This window comes from Carcharodon carcharias, chromosome 2 (assembly GCF_017639515.1).
Source record: "Carcharodon carcharias isolate sCarCar2 chromosome 2, sCarCar2.pri, whole genome shotgun sequence".
Classification (NCBI taxonomy): domain Eukaryota; kingdom Metazoa; phylum Chordata; class Chondrichthyes; order Lamniformes; family Lamnidae; genus Carcharodon; species Carcharodon carcharias.
In genome coordinates this window covers 123,160,271-123,176,106 of record NC_054468.1, presented here as the reverse complement: position 1 = coordinate 123,176,106, position 15,836 = coordinate 123,160,271, and the positions used below count along the sequence as shown (strand labels likewise).

General features: G+C 44.9%; 1 protein-coding gene across 3 annotated transcripts in view; it reads left to right on the top strand.

Moving 5' to 3' along the window:
* The window catches only part of ugp2b (UDP-glucose pyrophosphorylase 2b), a 50,381-nt gene that overhangs the window by 25,784 nt on the left and 8,761 nt on the right, over positions 1 to 15,836 (top strand). For all 3 annotated transcript variants that reach the window (XM_041183037.1, XM_041183038.1, XM_041183036.1), the window contains 4 exons: positions 6,973 to 7,158; positions 9,340 to 9,473; positions 11,358 to 11,655; positions 13,067 to 13,264. In XM_041183037.1, coding sequence (XP_041038971.1) covers positions 6,973 to 7,158; positions 9,340 to 9,473; positions 11,358 to 11,655; positions 13,067 to 13,264 — 816 coding nt within the window. The remainder of the gene's footprint in view (positions 1 to 6,972; positions 7,159 to 9,339; positions 9,474 to 11,357; positions 11,656 to 13,066; positions 13,265 to 15,836) is intronic.

Below are 15,836 nucleotides of genomic sequence, written 5' to 3'. Positions count from 1 at the left end.
ATGGGGGGTGGGGGGGGGGAGTGGGGGGGGGGGTGAGGGCTGGGGTGGTGGGTGGAGGGGGGGGGTGGGGGGGGTGGGTGGGGTGGGTGGTGGTGGGTGTGGGGTGGTGGGGCTGGGGTGGGGGGTGGGGGGGGTGGGGTGGGGGGTGGGGGGGGGTGGGGGGGGGGGGGTGGGGTGGGGGTGGGGGGGTGGGGGGTGGGGGGGGTGGGGGGGGGTGGGGGGTGGGGGGGGTGGGGGGGTGGGGGGGGGTGGTGGGGGGTGGGGTGGGGGGGAGTGGGGGGTGGGGGGGGTGGGGGGGGGTGGGGGGGGTGGGGGGGGGTGGGGGGTGGGGGGGGTGGGGGGGGGTGGGGGGTGGGGGGGGGGGTGGGGGGTGGGGGGGGGTGGGGGGGTGGGGGGGGGGGTGGGGGGGGGGTGGGGGGTGGGGGTGGGGTGGGGGGGGGGTGGGGGGGTGGGGAGGGGGGGGGGGGTGGGGAGGGGGGGGGTGGGGTGGGGAGGGGGGGGGTGGGGTGGGGGGTGGGGAGGGGGGGGGGTGGGGGTGGGGGGTGGGGTGGGGGGGTGGGGGTGTGGGGGGGGGGGAGGGGGGGGTGGGGGTGTGGGGGGGGTGGGGGGGGTGGGGGGTGGTGTGGGGTGTGGGGGGGGGGGTGGTGTGGGTGGTGGTGGTGGGGGGGGGGGGGGGGGGGGTGGCGGCGCGGGGTGGCGCGGCGGAACGTCGTTGTAGCAGGAGGCAGTATAGTGAGCGAGATTGACACTGTTCTCTGTAGCAAAGAGTGAGAGTCCAGATGGCTGTGTTGCCTGCCCGGTGCCAGGGTTCAGCTGGAGAGGAGCTTGCAGTGGAAGGGGGAGGATCCTGTAGTCATGGTCCATGTCGGTACCAATGACAGGCAGGATGAGGAAGGAGGATCTACATAGTCAGTATGACGAGCTTGGCACCAAATTAAGAAGCAAAACCTCAAAAGTAATAACTTCTGGATTATTACCTGAGCTACATGCAAATTGGCATAATATTAGTAAACAGACAGTTTTATTAAATTGTATTTGAGAGTGTTAGGAATGAGTATTAGCTTTAAAGTTTAAGTTTGATTTGTATATCTGTATTTGTGTGTTAAGAAAAGATCAAGTTGTGTTTTAATTTCACTTTAAATGGTGAAACCTGGGATTTAGTTTCATTTTTGAGGATGACAGCAGGTCTAAAGTTGTTTGTGTACTTGCATTTCTGATGAGCTTTACCACTTTTGGGGGGTGAAGTTAAAGGAAAAACAAAAGTAGAAAAAAACTGCTGTTGCCTGGCAACAGGGGTCCAGAGAGGACACACACACACACACACACACACACACACACACACACACACACACACACACACACACACACACACACACACACACACACACACACACACACACACACACACACACACACACACACTAGAAGCACTTTGAGTTCAGTTGGAAGCAGTTGCCAGCAGAAACAAGTTTCCCCAAAGAAACTAAAGAATAAAGTTCCAAAACCCGGGGGAGTGGAACAGGAGAAAGTCCCAAGAAGACCTTCTAGTCAAAGGAAGGACAGGAACCTGGAAAAGGTCCTGATAAATAAAGTTGAGTGAGGAGCAGAGGAAGGCTCTAAGCTTAAAGGGAGAAAGCTGCAGGAAGCAGATTTAAAGTGAGAGCAGCTTGTGAGAAGCCAGAAGGTCCAAAGAGACAGCTGAAAGTCTGTAACTCTTTACAATGGGCACGTGAAGCAGTGGTGCACTGTTGGCACAGCTTAGTCAGAGAGAGAGAGTGCGTGGAAGAAAGCTTGAATGCATGTGGGACCCAGGGGAGAGAGACATCGGAAGGAGAGTTTGAAATCCTAGAGGTGGACCCTTGCAGAAGATGCGAGAAAGCATCGGTTTGGGAGAAAATTCCAAGGTGAGTTCTTGGAGAATGGAGTTTGGAAACCCTCGTGTGACAGCTTGACTACAGTGAGACTGGTTGGCTCATGCTGTGACAAGCATCTGGGGAGGGGCAGTTGATGAGAGAGCCATAGCATCTGTTTGAGGTGGCACCTGTCACTTGGTTTCAGAGTGTGGTGTGTTTGACCACAGGTCACCTATTGGTTTACATGGACTGTGTGCTTACTGTGAAAGTTCATCAGCTGACTTCTGGGTCTGTGTTCAGTACCTACTCTCCACATATCTAAACAAAAAAATAAAAGTTAGGATCTATCAAGCCGGGTTCCACCCTGGGATCAGGCTTATCCAGTAGTAACATCAGCTGGGATCGTGACAATATGTCAAATAGGATTAGAGAAATGAATGCATGGCTCAAAGACTGGTGTGGGAGAAGTGGGTTCCGGTTTATGGGGCACTGGCACCAGTGCTAGGGAAAGTGGGATCTATACCGTTGGGATGGTCTGCACCTTAACTGTGCTAGGGCTGGTGTCATCGCGAGTTGCATAGCTAGGAAAGTAGAGAGCGATTTAAACTAAATATTGGGGGTAAGGGATCAAATTTGAGAAGATGTGGTAAACCAAACAGTAGAGACAAGGTAAGAGAGTAAGGTATTAATATGGAAAATGATAGAGCATGACAGAAAGGGACAAAGAGTACAAATCTAAGAGTAAATCAGCAGATAAGGCTAGAGGTTATAAAAATAATAAAAGGACAAAACTAAAGGCTCTGTATGTAAACGTAGCATTCGAAACAAAACAGATGAACTGATAGTGTAAATAGAAATAAATAAGTCTGACCAGATAGCCATTACAGAGACATGGCTACAGGATGACATAGATTGGGACCTGAATATTAAAGGGTACGTAACATTTCGGAAGGACAGGAAGTTAGCATAGGTTGGAGGGGTGGCTCTGCTAATTAATGATGGTATTAGCACGTTAGAGAGGGATGACCTAGGTTCGGAAAATCAGGGTGTAGAAACGGTTTGGGTTGAGATGCGCAATGATAAGGGCAAAAAGTCACTTGTGGGAGTGGTGTACAGGCTCCCTAATTGTAACTACACAGTAGGAGAGAGTATAAAAGAAGAGATAATGAGAGCTTGTCAGGAAGGTACAGCAGTAATCGTGGGGGATTTTAATCTACTTACAGATGGAAAAATCAGATGGGCAAAGATACCGTAGGTGAGTTCGTAGAATGTTTTCAGGATAGTTTCTTAGAACAGCACATTCCGGAGCCAACCAGAGAGCAGGCTATACTAGACCTGATATTGAACAACAAGATGGGATTAATTGATAACCTCACAGTGAAGGCACCTCCAGGTAGCCGTGATCATAATATGATTGAATTTTACATTAATTTTGAGACAGAAATGAGTGTGTTCAAAATTAGTATTTTAAACTTGAGGGCAATTATGAGGGTACGAAAGCAAAGCTAGCTAAAGTGAATGGCAAATGAGGTTAAGGGCTAGGTCAATAGAGGTTCAGTGGCAGAGATTTAAATGGATATTTCAGAATACACAATATATACATTCCATTGAGGGAGAAAAATTCCATCCATGGTTAACTAAAGTTAAAAGACCGTATCAAAATTAAAGAAAAAGAATATAATTATGCAAAGAAGAGTGATAGGTCAGAATGACAAAAAGATTAATGAGGGAAAAATTAGAGTACAAGACAAAGCTGGTTAGTAATGTAAAGGTGGATAGTAAGAGTTTCTATAGATATTTAAATAAGAAATGAATTTAAAATGTGAACATTGGTCCTATAGAAAGTACATCTGGGGAATTGATATTGGAAAATAAGGAGATGAATTAAACAGGTATTTTGCTTCGGCCTTCACTATAGAGGACGCAAGTAACATCCCAGAAATAGCTGTAATTCAGGAAATGGAAAGGAGGGAGGAACCCGAGAAAGTTACAACCACCAGGGAAATGGTGTTGAGCAAATTGGGGCTGTGGGCTGACAAACCACTGGGTCTGGATGGACTTCACTCTGAGGTCTTGAAAGAATTGGCTAGTGAGATAGTTGATGCATTTTTTTTTAATTTTCCAAAATTCCCTAGATTCAGGGAAGGTTCCATTAGATTGGAAAATAGCAAAGGTAACTCATTTATTCAGAAAGGGAGGGAGACTGAAAGTAGGAAACTACAGGTCAGTTAGCCTAACATCTGTCATAGGGAAAATATTAGAAGCTATTATTGAAGATGTTATAGCAGGGCACTTAGAAAAATTCAAGGTAATAAGGCAGAGTCAACATGGCTTTGTGGAAGGTATATCATGTTTAAACAATTTATTGGAGCTCCTTGAAGGAGTCACTTGCTGTGATTAAAGGGGAATTGGTGGAGGTACTGTACTTAGATTTTCAGAAGGCATTTGATAAGGTGCCATATTAAAGGTTATTGCGGAAAATAAAAGCTCATGTTGTAGGGGGTTACATATTGGCATGGATAGAAGGTTGACTAACTAACAGGAAGCAGAGTTGGCATAAATGGGTCTTTTTTGAGTTGGCAGGACGTGACAAGAGGTATGACACAGGGATCAGTGCTGGGGCTCAACTTTTTACAATTTATATAAATGACTTGGATGAAGGGACTGAGGGTATGGTTGCTAAATTTGCTGGCAACACAAAGATAGGTAGGAAAGTAAATTGTGAAGAGGACATAAGGAGGCTGCAAAGGGACATGGGCAAAGATCTGGCAAATGGAGAATAATGTGGGCAAATTTGAAATTATCCATTTTGACAGGAAGAATAAAAAAACTTTCTTATCTAAATGGTGAGAGGATTCAGAGGGACCCAGGTGGCCTAGTGCATGGATCTCAAAAGGCTACTATGCAGGTACAGCAAGTAATTAGGAAAGCTAATAGAATGTTATCATTTATTGTGAGGGGAATTAATTACAAAAGTAGGGAGGTTATGCTTTAGTTGTACAGGGCACGGGTGAGACCACATCTGCAGTATTGTGTACAGTACTGGTCTCCTTATTTAAGGAAAGTTGTAAATGTGTTATAAGCAGTTTAGAGAAGGTTTACTAGCCTAATACCAGGAGTCGGCGGGTTGTCTTATGAGGAAAGGCTGGATAGGTTAGGCTTGTATTCACTGGAATTTAGAAGAGTAAGAGGCAACTTAATTGAAACCTTTAAGATCCTGAGTGGTCTTGACAGGGTGGATGTGGAGAGGATGTTTCTTCTTGTGGGAGAATTTAGAATTAAGGGCCCCTGTTTAAAGAGAGTTGTGTGTGTTTGGAACTCTCTTCCTCAAAGATGGTGGAAGCAGAGTCTTTGAGTATTTTTAAGGCAGAGCTAGCTAGATTCTTGATTAACAAACGGGTGAAAGGTTATCGGGAGTTGGCAGGAATGTGGGGTTGAGGTTACATTCAGATTAGCCATGATCTTATTGAATGGCGGAGTAGGCTGGAGGGGCTGACTGGCCTACTCCTGCTCCTAATTCGTATGTTCATATGTAACTTTACTAAATTTAAATAGCAAGACTCCCAATCAGGCAGCAACTGAAACTGTCAACTTTATCCCAGTACACCAAAGGCAAATAGCTGTTGTCTAGAGATAATAATGTAAACTTCCAGTAGAACATTTCAAAACGGTCAGGTTAGCAAAGCTTTTAATTGAAAATAAAACGCAAACTGACCAGAAGCTGTTTGGCGAGAGTAAGTGGAAAGTAATTGAGCAACAATTATATTTTAAGTAAATATGTGCTGGAACATATTACTCTGGGTGCATACATTTTCCTTAGAATTAAACATTGGGAAATCAAAGCCATTGCCGGTGTCAGTCATGGCTCAGAGGGGAGCAGCACTGTTCCCTTTAAGCTGCATGGGCACACAGCTGCGCAGCAATTGGGAATGTGCTTCACAGGGAACAAGCATTTGGTACAAGCGATGTTCGCATTAAGATGCAGACGTGTGGCCACACATCAATCTTAAATGGACTTTGCAGTGCAGCAAGCTAGCCATGCATAGCAAATAGAAGTTGGAGAAAGCATTTGGCAGCACTCTTTCCACTCAGTCAGAAGATTGTGGATTCAAGTCCCACTTTAAAGACTTGAGCACCATGTACAGATTGATGCTCCCAATGCAGTACTGAGGGAATGCTGCTCTGTCAGAGTTGTCGTCTTTCAGTTAACCTTTTAAACCAAGGTCCTGTTTCTGCCGTCAGATAAATGTAAAAGGTCCCATGGCACTATTTAAAAGTAGAACAAGGGAGTTGTCCCCAGTGTCCTGACCAATATTTAGCCCCCAGTCAACATCACTGAAACAGATTACCTGGTCATTATTATGTTGCTGTTTGTGGGATCTTGCTGTGTGCATGTTTCCTACATTACAATAGTGTTTTAAAAGTATTTCATTGGCTGTAAAGCAATTTGAAATATCCCAAGTTTGTAAAAGGTGCCATTTAAGTGTAAGTCTTTTTATTATTATCTTCAGATTGGATTTCTATTTCACAACCTCAGCAAGCCCCGATATGCTGCACAGCCAACAAGGTACAATTTGAAGAGCAGTCACTGTTTCAGTGTTGGAACTATGGCACAAGCAGCAATGCAATAATGACCAGATAATCTATTCAGTGATGCCTGAAGGATAAATATCAGCTGGGGCACAGGTGGGAACTCCCCTGCCCTTTATTTGAACAGTGCTGTGTGACTCTTTACGTCCATCCAAAAGGGCAGACGGCCTCAGTTTAATGTTCCATCTGAAAGATGGCACTTCCAACATTGCAGTACTGCCTGGGTTTTTTGTGCTCAAGTCTCTGAAGGAGGACTTGAGCCCATAGCCTTCTGACTGAGCAGTGAGAGTGCTACCCACAGAATCACAGCTGATATTGGCTATTAGAGGACTTATCTCAAGAGAAATGCAAAAAGAAATACTCACCCTGACTTAAAAGTATTTAAAAAGTGACAAAAATGAGGATTTAAAAAAAAACAACATTCAAAAACTCTGTTCATCAGCTGTCTTTGAATTTCTAGCAGATTTTGACTCTGGTTACCTTGAGTACAGTTTCGTGATGGTTGATGGAGAACATTTTCTGCTTTCAGATTCAGTCATATGATAAAATACAGGTCCGAGGGTTGTCGAATGATGTGTCTTCACTTCTAAGTAAACTAGTGGTGGTCAAGCTGAATGGAGGACTTGGCACTAGCATGGGCTGCAAAGGCCCCAAAAGCCTGATCAGTGTACGCAATGAGAATACCTTCCTGGACCTCACAGTTCTGCAGATCGAGGTAAGGACAAATTTATATTGTTTAATAGAGCCAGGCCAGGGCAGACCAGAATAAAATTGGTATTCTAGGTGGTTTTGCTGTTGGCTTCTGTTGATAGGATGCATTTACTTAGAACTATAGGAAAGTTACAGCACAGAAGGAGGACATTCGGCCCATCTTGTCCATGCCAGCCCAAGGACGATCAGGTGCCCTTTCTAATCCCACCTTCCTGCACCCGGCCCATAGCCCTGCAGCTTACAACACTTAAGGTGCAGATCTAGTTCTTTTTAAAAGAGTTTAGAGTTTCTGCCTCTACCACCAACTTGGCCAGTGAATTCCAGACACCCACTACCCTCTGCGTAAAAAAAGTTCTTCCTCATGTTCCCCCTCCACCTTCTGCCACTTATCTTGAATCTATGTCCCCTGGTTCTAGAATTCTCCACCAAGGGAAACAGTTTTATCCTGTCCACTCTAACTATTCCCTTCATAATTTTGTACACCTCAGTCAAGTCACCTCTCAGCCTTCTTTGGTCTCAGGAAAATAACCCCAACCTATCCAATCTCTCCTCATAGCTACATTTTTCAACCCTGGCAACATTCTTTTGGCGGGGGGGGCGGGCGGAGACAGTTCACTATTGGCTGTGGAGGGGGCGGAGACTGTTCAGTATTGGCTGTGGGGGTGGTGGAGACTGTTCACTATTGGCAGGGGGTTGGAGACTGTTCACTATTGGCTCTGCACTCCAGAGCTATTATGTCCTTCCTGTAATGTGGTGACCAGAGCTGCACACAATACTCCAGTTGTGGCCTCGCTAGTATTTTATACAATTCCAACATTATATCCTTACTTTTATATTCTATACCTCTGCCAATGAAGGAGAGCATTCCATATGCCTTCTTTACAACCTTGTCTACTTGAACTGCTGCCTTCAGGGACCTGTGTACTTGTACACCAAGATCTCTCACTTCATCTACCCCTCTTAATATACTCCCGTTTATTGTGTAATCCCTGTAATTGTTTGACCTCCCGAAATGTATGACCTCACATCTCTCTATGTTAAAATCCATCTGCCACTTTACCGCCCACTCCACCAACCCATCTATATCATTTTGGAGATTATGGCTATCCTCTACACTATCCACTACTCGGCCAATCTTTGTGTCATCTGCAAATTTCTCAATCGTGCCCCCCATGTTTATGTCCAATTCGTTAATATATAACACAAACAGCAAGGGTCCCTACACCGAGCCCTGTGGAACACCACTTGAGACAACTTTCCATTCACAAGGGCATCCGTGCTATTGTATTGTACTCAGCCACATATAATAGGTTATGGTTCCAGATTTGAGCCCTAACCTAGATAGAGTTAACCAGCAGCTGTGGTGGGATGTTACAGTTGATCTTGGTGTTGCATGTATAGATATCAGGTGAAGCTGTGTGGCTACTTGGCTAGATCCCTGAACAGCCTTCAGTGTCTGAGGTCATCTTTGAGATTGAAGTTGCCATTGGAGTACTGCTGAACTATGATCAGCAAATTTTGACTGTAATCTGTGTTTGAAAAGTAAGATAAATAAAGTTCTAAACTCGTGATGATTCTTGAATCGACTGCAATGTCCATGAGTCCGTTTCAAGGTATGGAAATAGCCGTAGAGGGAGTTGTTTGAAGGGCAGATGGAGCCTATCTTCTTTTGTCCAACTCTGGCCTTTTGTGCATCTTCCCTCAGGTGCCTAATGCTGATGATTTGTGCCTTCTGCTGTCCAGGCTCCATGGCAAGCTGTGGAATTCCTTCCTTAATTCTCTGTGCCTCTGCACCTCCTGTTTGAAACCCACTTCTCAGATCAAGTTGCATTTTTTTTTGCTAATAGCCCCTCCTTTCCCTCATTGATCACTTGTTTTGTATCTGGCCTTTGTGTGGCCATAACTGGGAATAAAAACTATTCTGTTTGGATCTCTAGAGAAAATGCAAAATCATTCGAGGAAAAATACAAAATAACTAAAAAGCCTCTCGTTAAAATCATTGGAATTCTGGTGTACAGCTCAAATTCTACTTAAAGAATGTTAGCTCAGCTTTGCATGTTTTGGGGTGGGGCTGGGGAGTGCGGCGTGTTAATACCAGCGAAGTATCACAGCATTTATATATCAAATGGTGATTAAAACTGAACATTAATTTCCTAGCAAATGTAAATTAATCTTGATTTGCCAGCATTTGAACAAAACTTATCACGCTGATGTCCCCTTGGTCTTGATGAACTCATTCAACACCGATGAGGATACTAAGAAGATATTACAGAAGTACAGGCAATCTCAAGTGAAGATTCATACCTTTAATCAAAGCAGGTAAATAAGTGCTTCAACAATCACCCCACAGGTTTTCAGTTCATCTAATTACAATTCAGCTTCCACATGAGGCTGCAATGGGAGCAGCATTTATCCGATGTCTGTCCCAGTCTCACTTACTGCAGCAGCGTGAAACCCCCTCCGGGAGATAATCTTGCGCAGTTTGGACTTGCCATCATAAGGAACGTGTTAATTAGTAGTATATTGAGATCATCAATCTGCCTTTGCCAGTTTCTTCCTTCCCACTATCCCACTGGGCCAAACATCCTCTAAAGCCTCCTCCTGCCCTAGCCCTGAACTTTCTCTCCCATCTCTCCTCATGCCCTCTCTATGCTCATCTTGTCCATGAAACCACCTCCTACTCTCATGTTAGCTGACATCACTAAATGTTCCTTTCTCCTTGGAAAAGACCCTTGACCACTCCACCCTTGCAGACTACTACCTCATCTCCAACTTTCCTCTCCAAAGTCCTTGAATGTGTTGTTGCCTCCCGAAACTGTGCCCATCTTTCCTGAAGTTCCATATTTGAATTCTTCCAAACAGGTTTCCTATGCTTCCTCAGTAATGAAACAGTTCTTAGTAAGGTAAACTATCCTTCTTCCTTTTGCCTGTGTCTTTAGATTAACCCACACAACCCCACTCAGCACTTCTCCATTGTCATCCAGCTAGGTGGAACTACACTAATCTGGTTGAGTTCTTATCTGTCTAATCGTACCCAGAGAATCACTTACTACTTTTCTGCTCCCATGCACCTCCCTCACCCCCCACTAGCCTATACATGGCTACCTCCTGGTTATCCTCTATATGCAGCCCATCTTCAACACCATCCAAAAACTGTTAGATTTTGCATGTAGACATTGTAAATGTAACACTTCCTGATGCTATGATGTAAATACAAAATGATCTGTTGTACAGCCAGTTGGTGTCAGACATTCTGCCCTCCATAAACTTGAAATCATCCAAAACTCTGTTTCCTATGTCCTTACTCACACTGAGTCCTATTCATCCATCACCCCTGTGCTGGCTGACTTATATTGGCTTGCTTCAGTTTTAAAATTTGCATCCTTGCTTTCAAATCCCTCCATGGCCTCGCCACTCCCTTTCTCAGTAATCGCCTCCAACACTACAACCCTCCAAAATATATGCCCTCTTCCAATTCTGACCTCTTAAGCACCTCTGATATTAATCATTCTGCCAGATCTTCAGCTGCCTGGGCCCAAAGTTCTGGAATTCCTGCCCTAACCCCCTCTTGTCTCTTCCCCTCTCTCCTGCTTTGAGAGTCTTTAAATCCTACATTTTCGTCAAACTTTTGGTTACCAGCTATAAAATCACCTGCCTCCAAATAACATCACAATGTAGGATTTAACTTTTATGCAATGTTAAGCCAGTTATTTATTTTTAAAAATACTTTGCTGGTCACTGAACCTCCTTGGATACTTTTTTCAAAATATCAAAAGATTCTGCCAACATTTACAATATGTACGTTATTGCCCACTTCCTCTCTTCTCCCCCCCAATCCACTCCATGCACTGCCTGCAGTGGCTCTGCCCTCCCCAACCTCTCTCTCTTGGTGGTGCCCAGGGGGCTTGCTCCACACTCCTGTGGCTCAGAGCTACACCAGTAATCCTAAAACAAGCTATGATTTAATGCAAATTATCCATCAATGACTTATAAACACACAGTGTGAGTGTCGACTGTGTTTTTGTGTTCTTGCTATCAATGTAATTGTTTAACACGGTATTGTCAACCAAAATACCTTAATGTTTGCCCAATCATGGCTGGTAGTCCTGGTTTGGCATATAGTTCCCATAATTCAGGTATTCCAGATCCTGAGAGATGATTTTTTTTTAGTAAGTGGTCTGATTTTTCTGAATTGCTCTTCAGGTATCCCCGGATTGATAAAGAATCCTTGCTTCCTATAGCTAAGGGTTTATCTCTCTCTGAGGAGAGTGCAGAGGCCTGGTATCCACCAGGTCATGGAGACATCTATACCAGCTTCTACAATTCCGGTTTATTGCGTACCTTTCTGCAAGACGGGAAAGACTATATTTTTGTGTCTAACATTGATAATCTTGGAGCAACGGTTGATCTGAATATACTCCATCATCTTTTGAATCCACCAAATGGAAAACAATGTGAGTTTCTTATGGAAGTAACTGACAAGACCAGAGCCGATGTTAAGGTAATTTGCTGGCAATATAATGTAAAGGCTGTTCAGAATCAAATTAGCAAGTTGCTCTATTTCATGAACATGACATTATTTATGCAATAAAATTCCTGGTTAATTGTCATCTTTCTGACATATTAATGAACAAGGGATTACCCCATAGTAAGGATGAGGCAAGACCCTGAATGCCATTACAGAGTCACAGAATTGTAACAGCACAAAAGGAGGCCATTTGTCCCAGCATGTCTGGACTGGCTCTCCAAATGAGCCATTACGACTTAATGCCATTCTCCTGCCTTTTCCCTGTACCCTTACACATTGTTTCTATTCAAATAATCGTCTCATGCTCACTTGAATGCTTCGATTCAACCTGCCTCCACCACCCTTCCAGGCAGTGCATTTCAGACTCGAACCACTTGCTGCGTGAAAAGGGTTTTTTTTCTCATCAAGTTTGTTTCTTTTGCAAATCACTTCTAATCTGTGCGCCCTCTCATTCTCGATCCTTTTACATGCAGGCACAGTTTCTCCCTATCTACTCTATCCAGCCCCTTCCTGGTTTTGGACACCCATTTTGGCTTGCCAGTAAACTCTAAATAAACCCCATCATGGCCTCCTACATTTGGCCAGCCAGTCACCACCTCCTGACGTTACTGTAGAACTGGACGTTGAACAGAAGCATATAGCCTGAGTGCATTCAAGAAAATATTCACATTTTAAAGGTTGTGAGTGGATCTAAATATTGTGAATGTAGCACTTCCTGACTCTGTAATGCAATGTGATGCAAATAATACATGATGGCAAGGCCAGCATTTATTGCCCATCCCTAATTACCCGGGAGAAGGTACTGGTGAGCTGCCTTCTTGAACTGCTGCAGCCCATGTGGTGTAGGTACACCCACAGTGCTATTAGGGAGGGAGTTCCAGGATTTTGACCCAGCGACAGTGAAGGAATGGTGATTTATTTCCAAGGTGGGTGGCTTGGAGGGGAACTTCCAGGTGATGGTGTTGTCCTTCTAGAGGTCACTGGCAAAAGTGTGGTATATTGTGAGTGAAAGTTTTTTAATTTTAAAGGGTTTTCTCACATATTATTTAAAATATTGAACTATAATTTCTAAATACGCGTCCTTCACTCTGCCATATGGCCAACACTGAATTCATTCTTTTAAATGGTGATACCTAATCTGAGCTGTACAGGAATAAGTGGGTTATTGCATTTTCTGAATCATCCAGGACACGTAGCCTCGGTGATGTTCTGATTCACGCTTGGTCTCATTGTACTGAGTTTGTAACAGATTTACTATCTTTATGAAAATTGGTATTTTGTATTCTTCGAGGATGGGAATAATTGTAGTCTTGAAATGTCTGCTTCCTGAGTAAGTGGCTATGTGTTTTTGCACTTTGATTCTGATAAAGTCTTTGTTCTGCAGGGGGGTACCCTTATTCAATATGATGGTAAACTGAGATTGTTGGAAATAGCTCAAGTGCCAAAAACACATGTTGATGAGTTTAAATCGGTCACCAAGTTCAAGATCTTCAACACCAATAACCTATGGATTTCTTTGACTGCAATTGAAAGGCTACAAAAGCAAAATGCTATTAACATGGAAATCATTTTAAACCCAAAGGTAATGTCATTTATAAAATATACCTGCAGATATGCAAGTCCTAAACATAAATGTAAATACTTGCATTGATGTTATATCCTATCCCATCTGTCTTAAATTCTCATGAGTTAGTTTTGATGACAGTAAGATGGGCGTTGTTCAAATTGTGTTTTGCAATATTCCACAAATAGCAATTAAATCAGTAACCGGTTGAACTATGTTTTTGCTGATGGTTGAGGAAACAATTTGGACCATTATACTCAAACCCCTCTGTGCCATGGAATCTTAACGATTCACTTAAATTAAACACCCCTTTGCCTATTTATCATCCAAAAGATGACCCCTTTCACCACAATCCCTCTACTATACGGTGCTACCATCTGGATGAATACAGTTAAACACTCAGGTTCTTTTTTCCCAGTTTTCTATTTTGAATATTCTATTAATTTTAAATATTTCAAACCATTTAAAAAAGACAGTAGCATTTTCTATCACTTAATGAATCCCAATTCTGAGGTTGGGTCACGCTGATTTGCTTATTTGTTTTCTATTTGTTTGGTGCTCATGCACTCTCCTCCGACATGTCAGGCTGTATATTGAAGCCCCACATGTGGACTTCAGCATCTAATCCGGCCAACTATTGGAACAATACTGAGGGGGTGCTGCATTGCTGGAGGCGCTGTCTTTCAGATGAGATATTAGTGAAAGCAAAAGATGAAAAGAAGCATAGTTTTTAGACTGTCCTGGCTACTACATCCCTCAATAAAAACAACCAAAAAACAAATTAACTAGACATTTATCTCTGTTCTGTTTGGGATTTTGACTATACGCAGAATAATTCACTGACTGTGAAGTCCTTTGGGATATCAGCAGTCTACGGAATGTGATGTATGAATGCAGCTTCTTTCTATATTAATTTGTACTTCTGAAGATTACAGAAATATTAATGCTTGGTAACAGTTTACAGGTCAGATTTGTATCTAGATTTCTGTTACAAAGTAGAATTTTTAACTTTATCCAATGTAACTCCAAGGAAATGGTATGATATTTAGCTGTTTGTTAATTGAGGTGACAGGAACACCTCTGGAACAAACAGGATTAATAGATTTTCCCCATTTTTCTTTTTGATGCTACCACTGTGTTTGGGGGTGGGGTGAGTTAGGAACCCCTCCACTGTTTGTCTGTCTGCTCCACCAAAACTCCCTCCACTGTCTGTCTGTCTGCTCCACCAAAACTCCCTCCACTGTCTGTCTGCTCCACCAAAACCCCCTCCACTGCGATTGTCTGTCTGCTCCACCAAAACTCCCTCCACTGCCTCTGTCTATCTGCTCCACCAAAACTCCCTCCACTGTCTGTCTGTCTGTCTGCTCCACCAAAACCCCCTCCACTGCGTCTGTCTGTCTGCTCCTCCAAAACCCCCTCCACTGCTTCTGTCTGTCTGCCCCTCCAAAACTCCCTGCACTGCCACTGTCTGTCTGTCTGCTCCTCCAAAACCCCCTCCACTGCCCCTGTCTGCCTGCTCCACCAAACCCCACTCCATTGCCTCTGCGTCTGTCTGTCTGCTCCTCCAAAACCCCCTCCACTGCCTCTGTGTCTGTCTGCCTGCTCCACCAAACCCCCCTCCATTGCCTCTGCATCTGTCTGTCTGCTCCTCCAAAACCCCCTCCACTGCTTCTCTGTCTGCCCCTCCAAAACTCCCTCCACTGCCTCAGTCTGTCTGTCTGCTCCTCCAAAACCTCCTCCACTGTCCCTGTCTGCCTGCTCCACCAAACCCCCCTCCATTGCCTCTGTGTCTGTCTGCCTGCTCCTCCAAAACCCCCTCCACTGCCTCAGTCTGTCTGTCTGCTCCTCCAAAACCCCCTCCACTGCCTCTGTGTCTGTCTGCCTGCTCCTCCAAAACCGCCTCCACTGCCTCTGTGTCTGTCTGCCTGCTCCTCCAAAACTCCCTCCACTGCCTCAGTCTGTCTGTCTGCTCCTCCAAAACCCCCTCCACTGCCTCAGTCTGTCTGTCTGCTCCTCCAAAACCCCCTCCACTGCCTCAGTCTGTCTGTCTGCTCCTCCAAAACTCACTCCACTGCCTCAGTCTGTCTGTCTGCTCCTCCAAAACCCCCTCCACTGCCTCAGTCTGTCTGTCTACCCATCCAAAACCCCCTCACTGCCACTGTCTGTCTGCCTGCTCCTCCAAAACCCCCTCCACTGCCTCAGTCTGTCTGTCTGCTCCTCCAAAACTCCCTCCACTGCCTCAGTCTGTCTGTCTGCTCCTCCAAAACCCCCTCCACTGCCTCAGTCTGTCTGTCTACCCATCCAAAACCCCCTCACTGCCACTGTCTGTCTGTCTGCTCCTCCAAAACCCCCTCCACTGCCTCAGTCTGTCTGTCTGCCCCTCCACTGCCTCAGTCTGTCTGTCTGCCCATCCAAAACCCCCTTACTGCCACTGTCTGTCTGCCTGCTCCTCCAAAACCCCCTCCACCGCCTCAGTCAGTCTGTCTGCTCCTCCAAAACCCCCTCCACTGCCTCAGTCTGTCTGCCTGCTCCACCAAAACCCCCTCCATTGCCTCTGCGTCTGTCTGTCTGCTCCACCAAAACCCCCTCC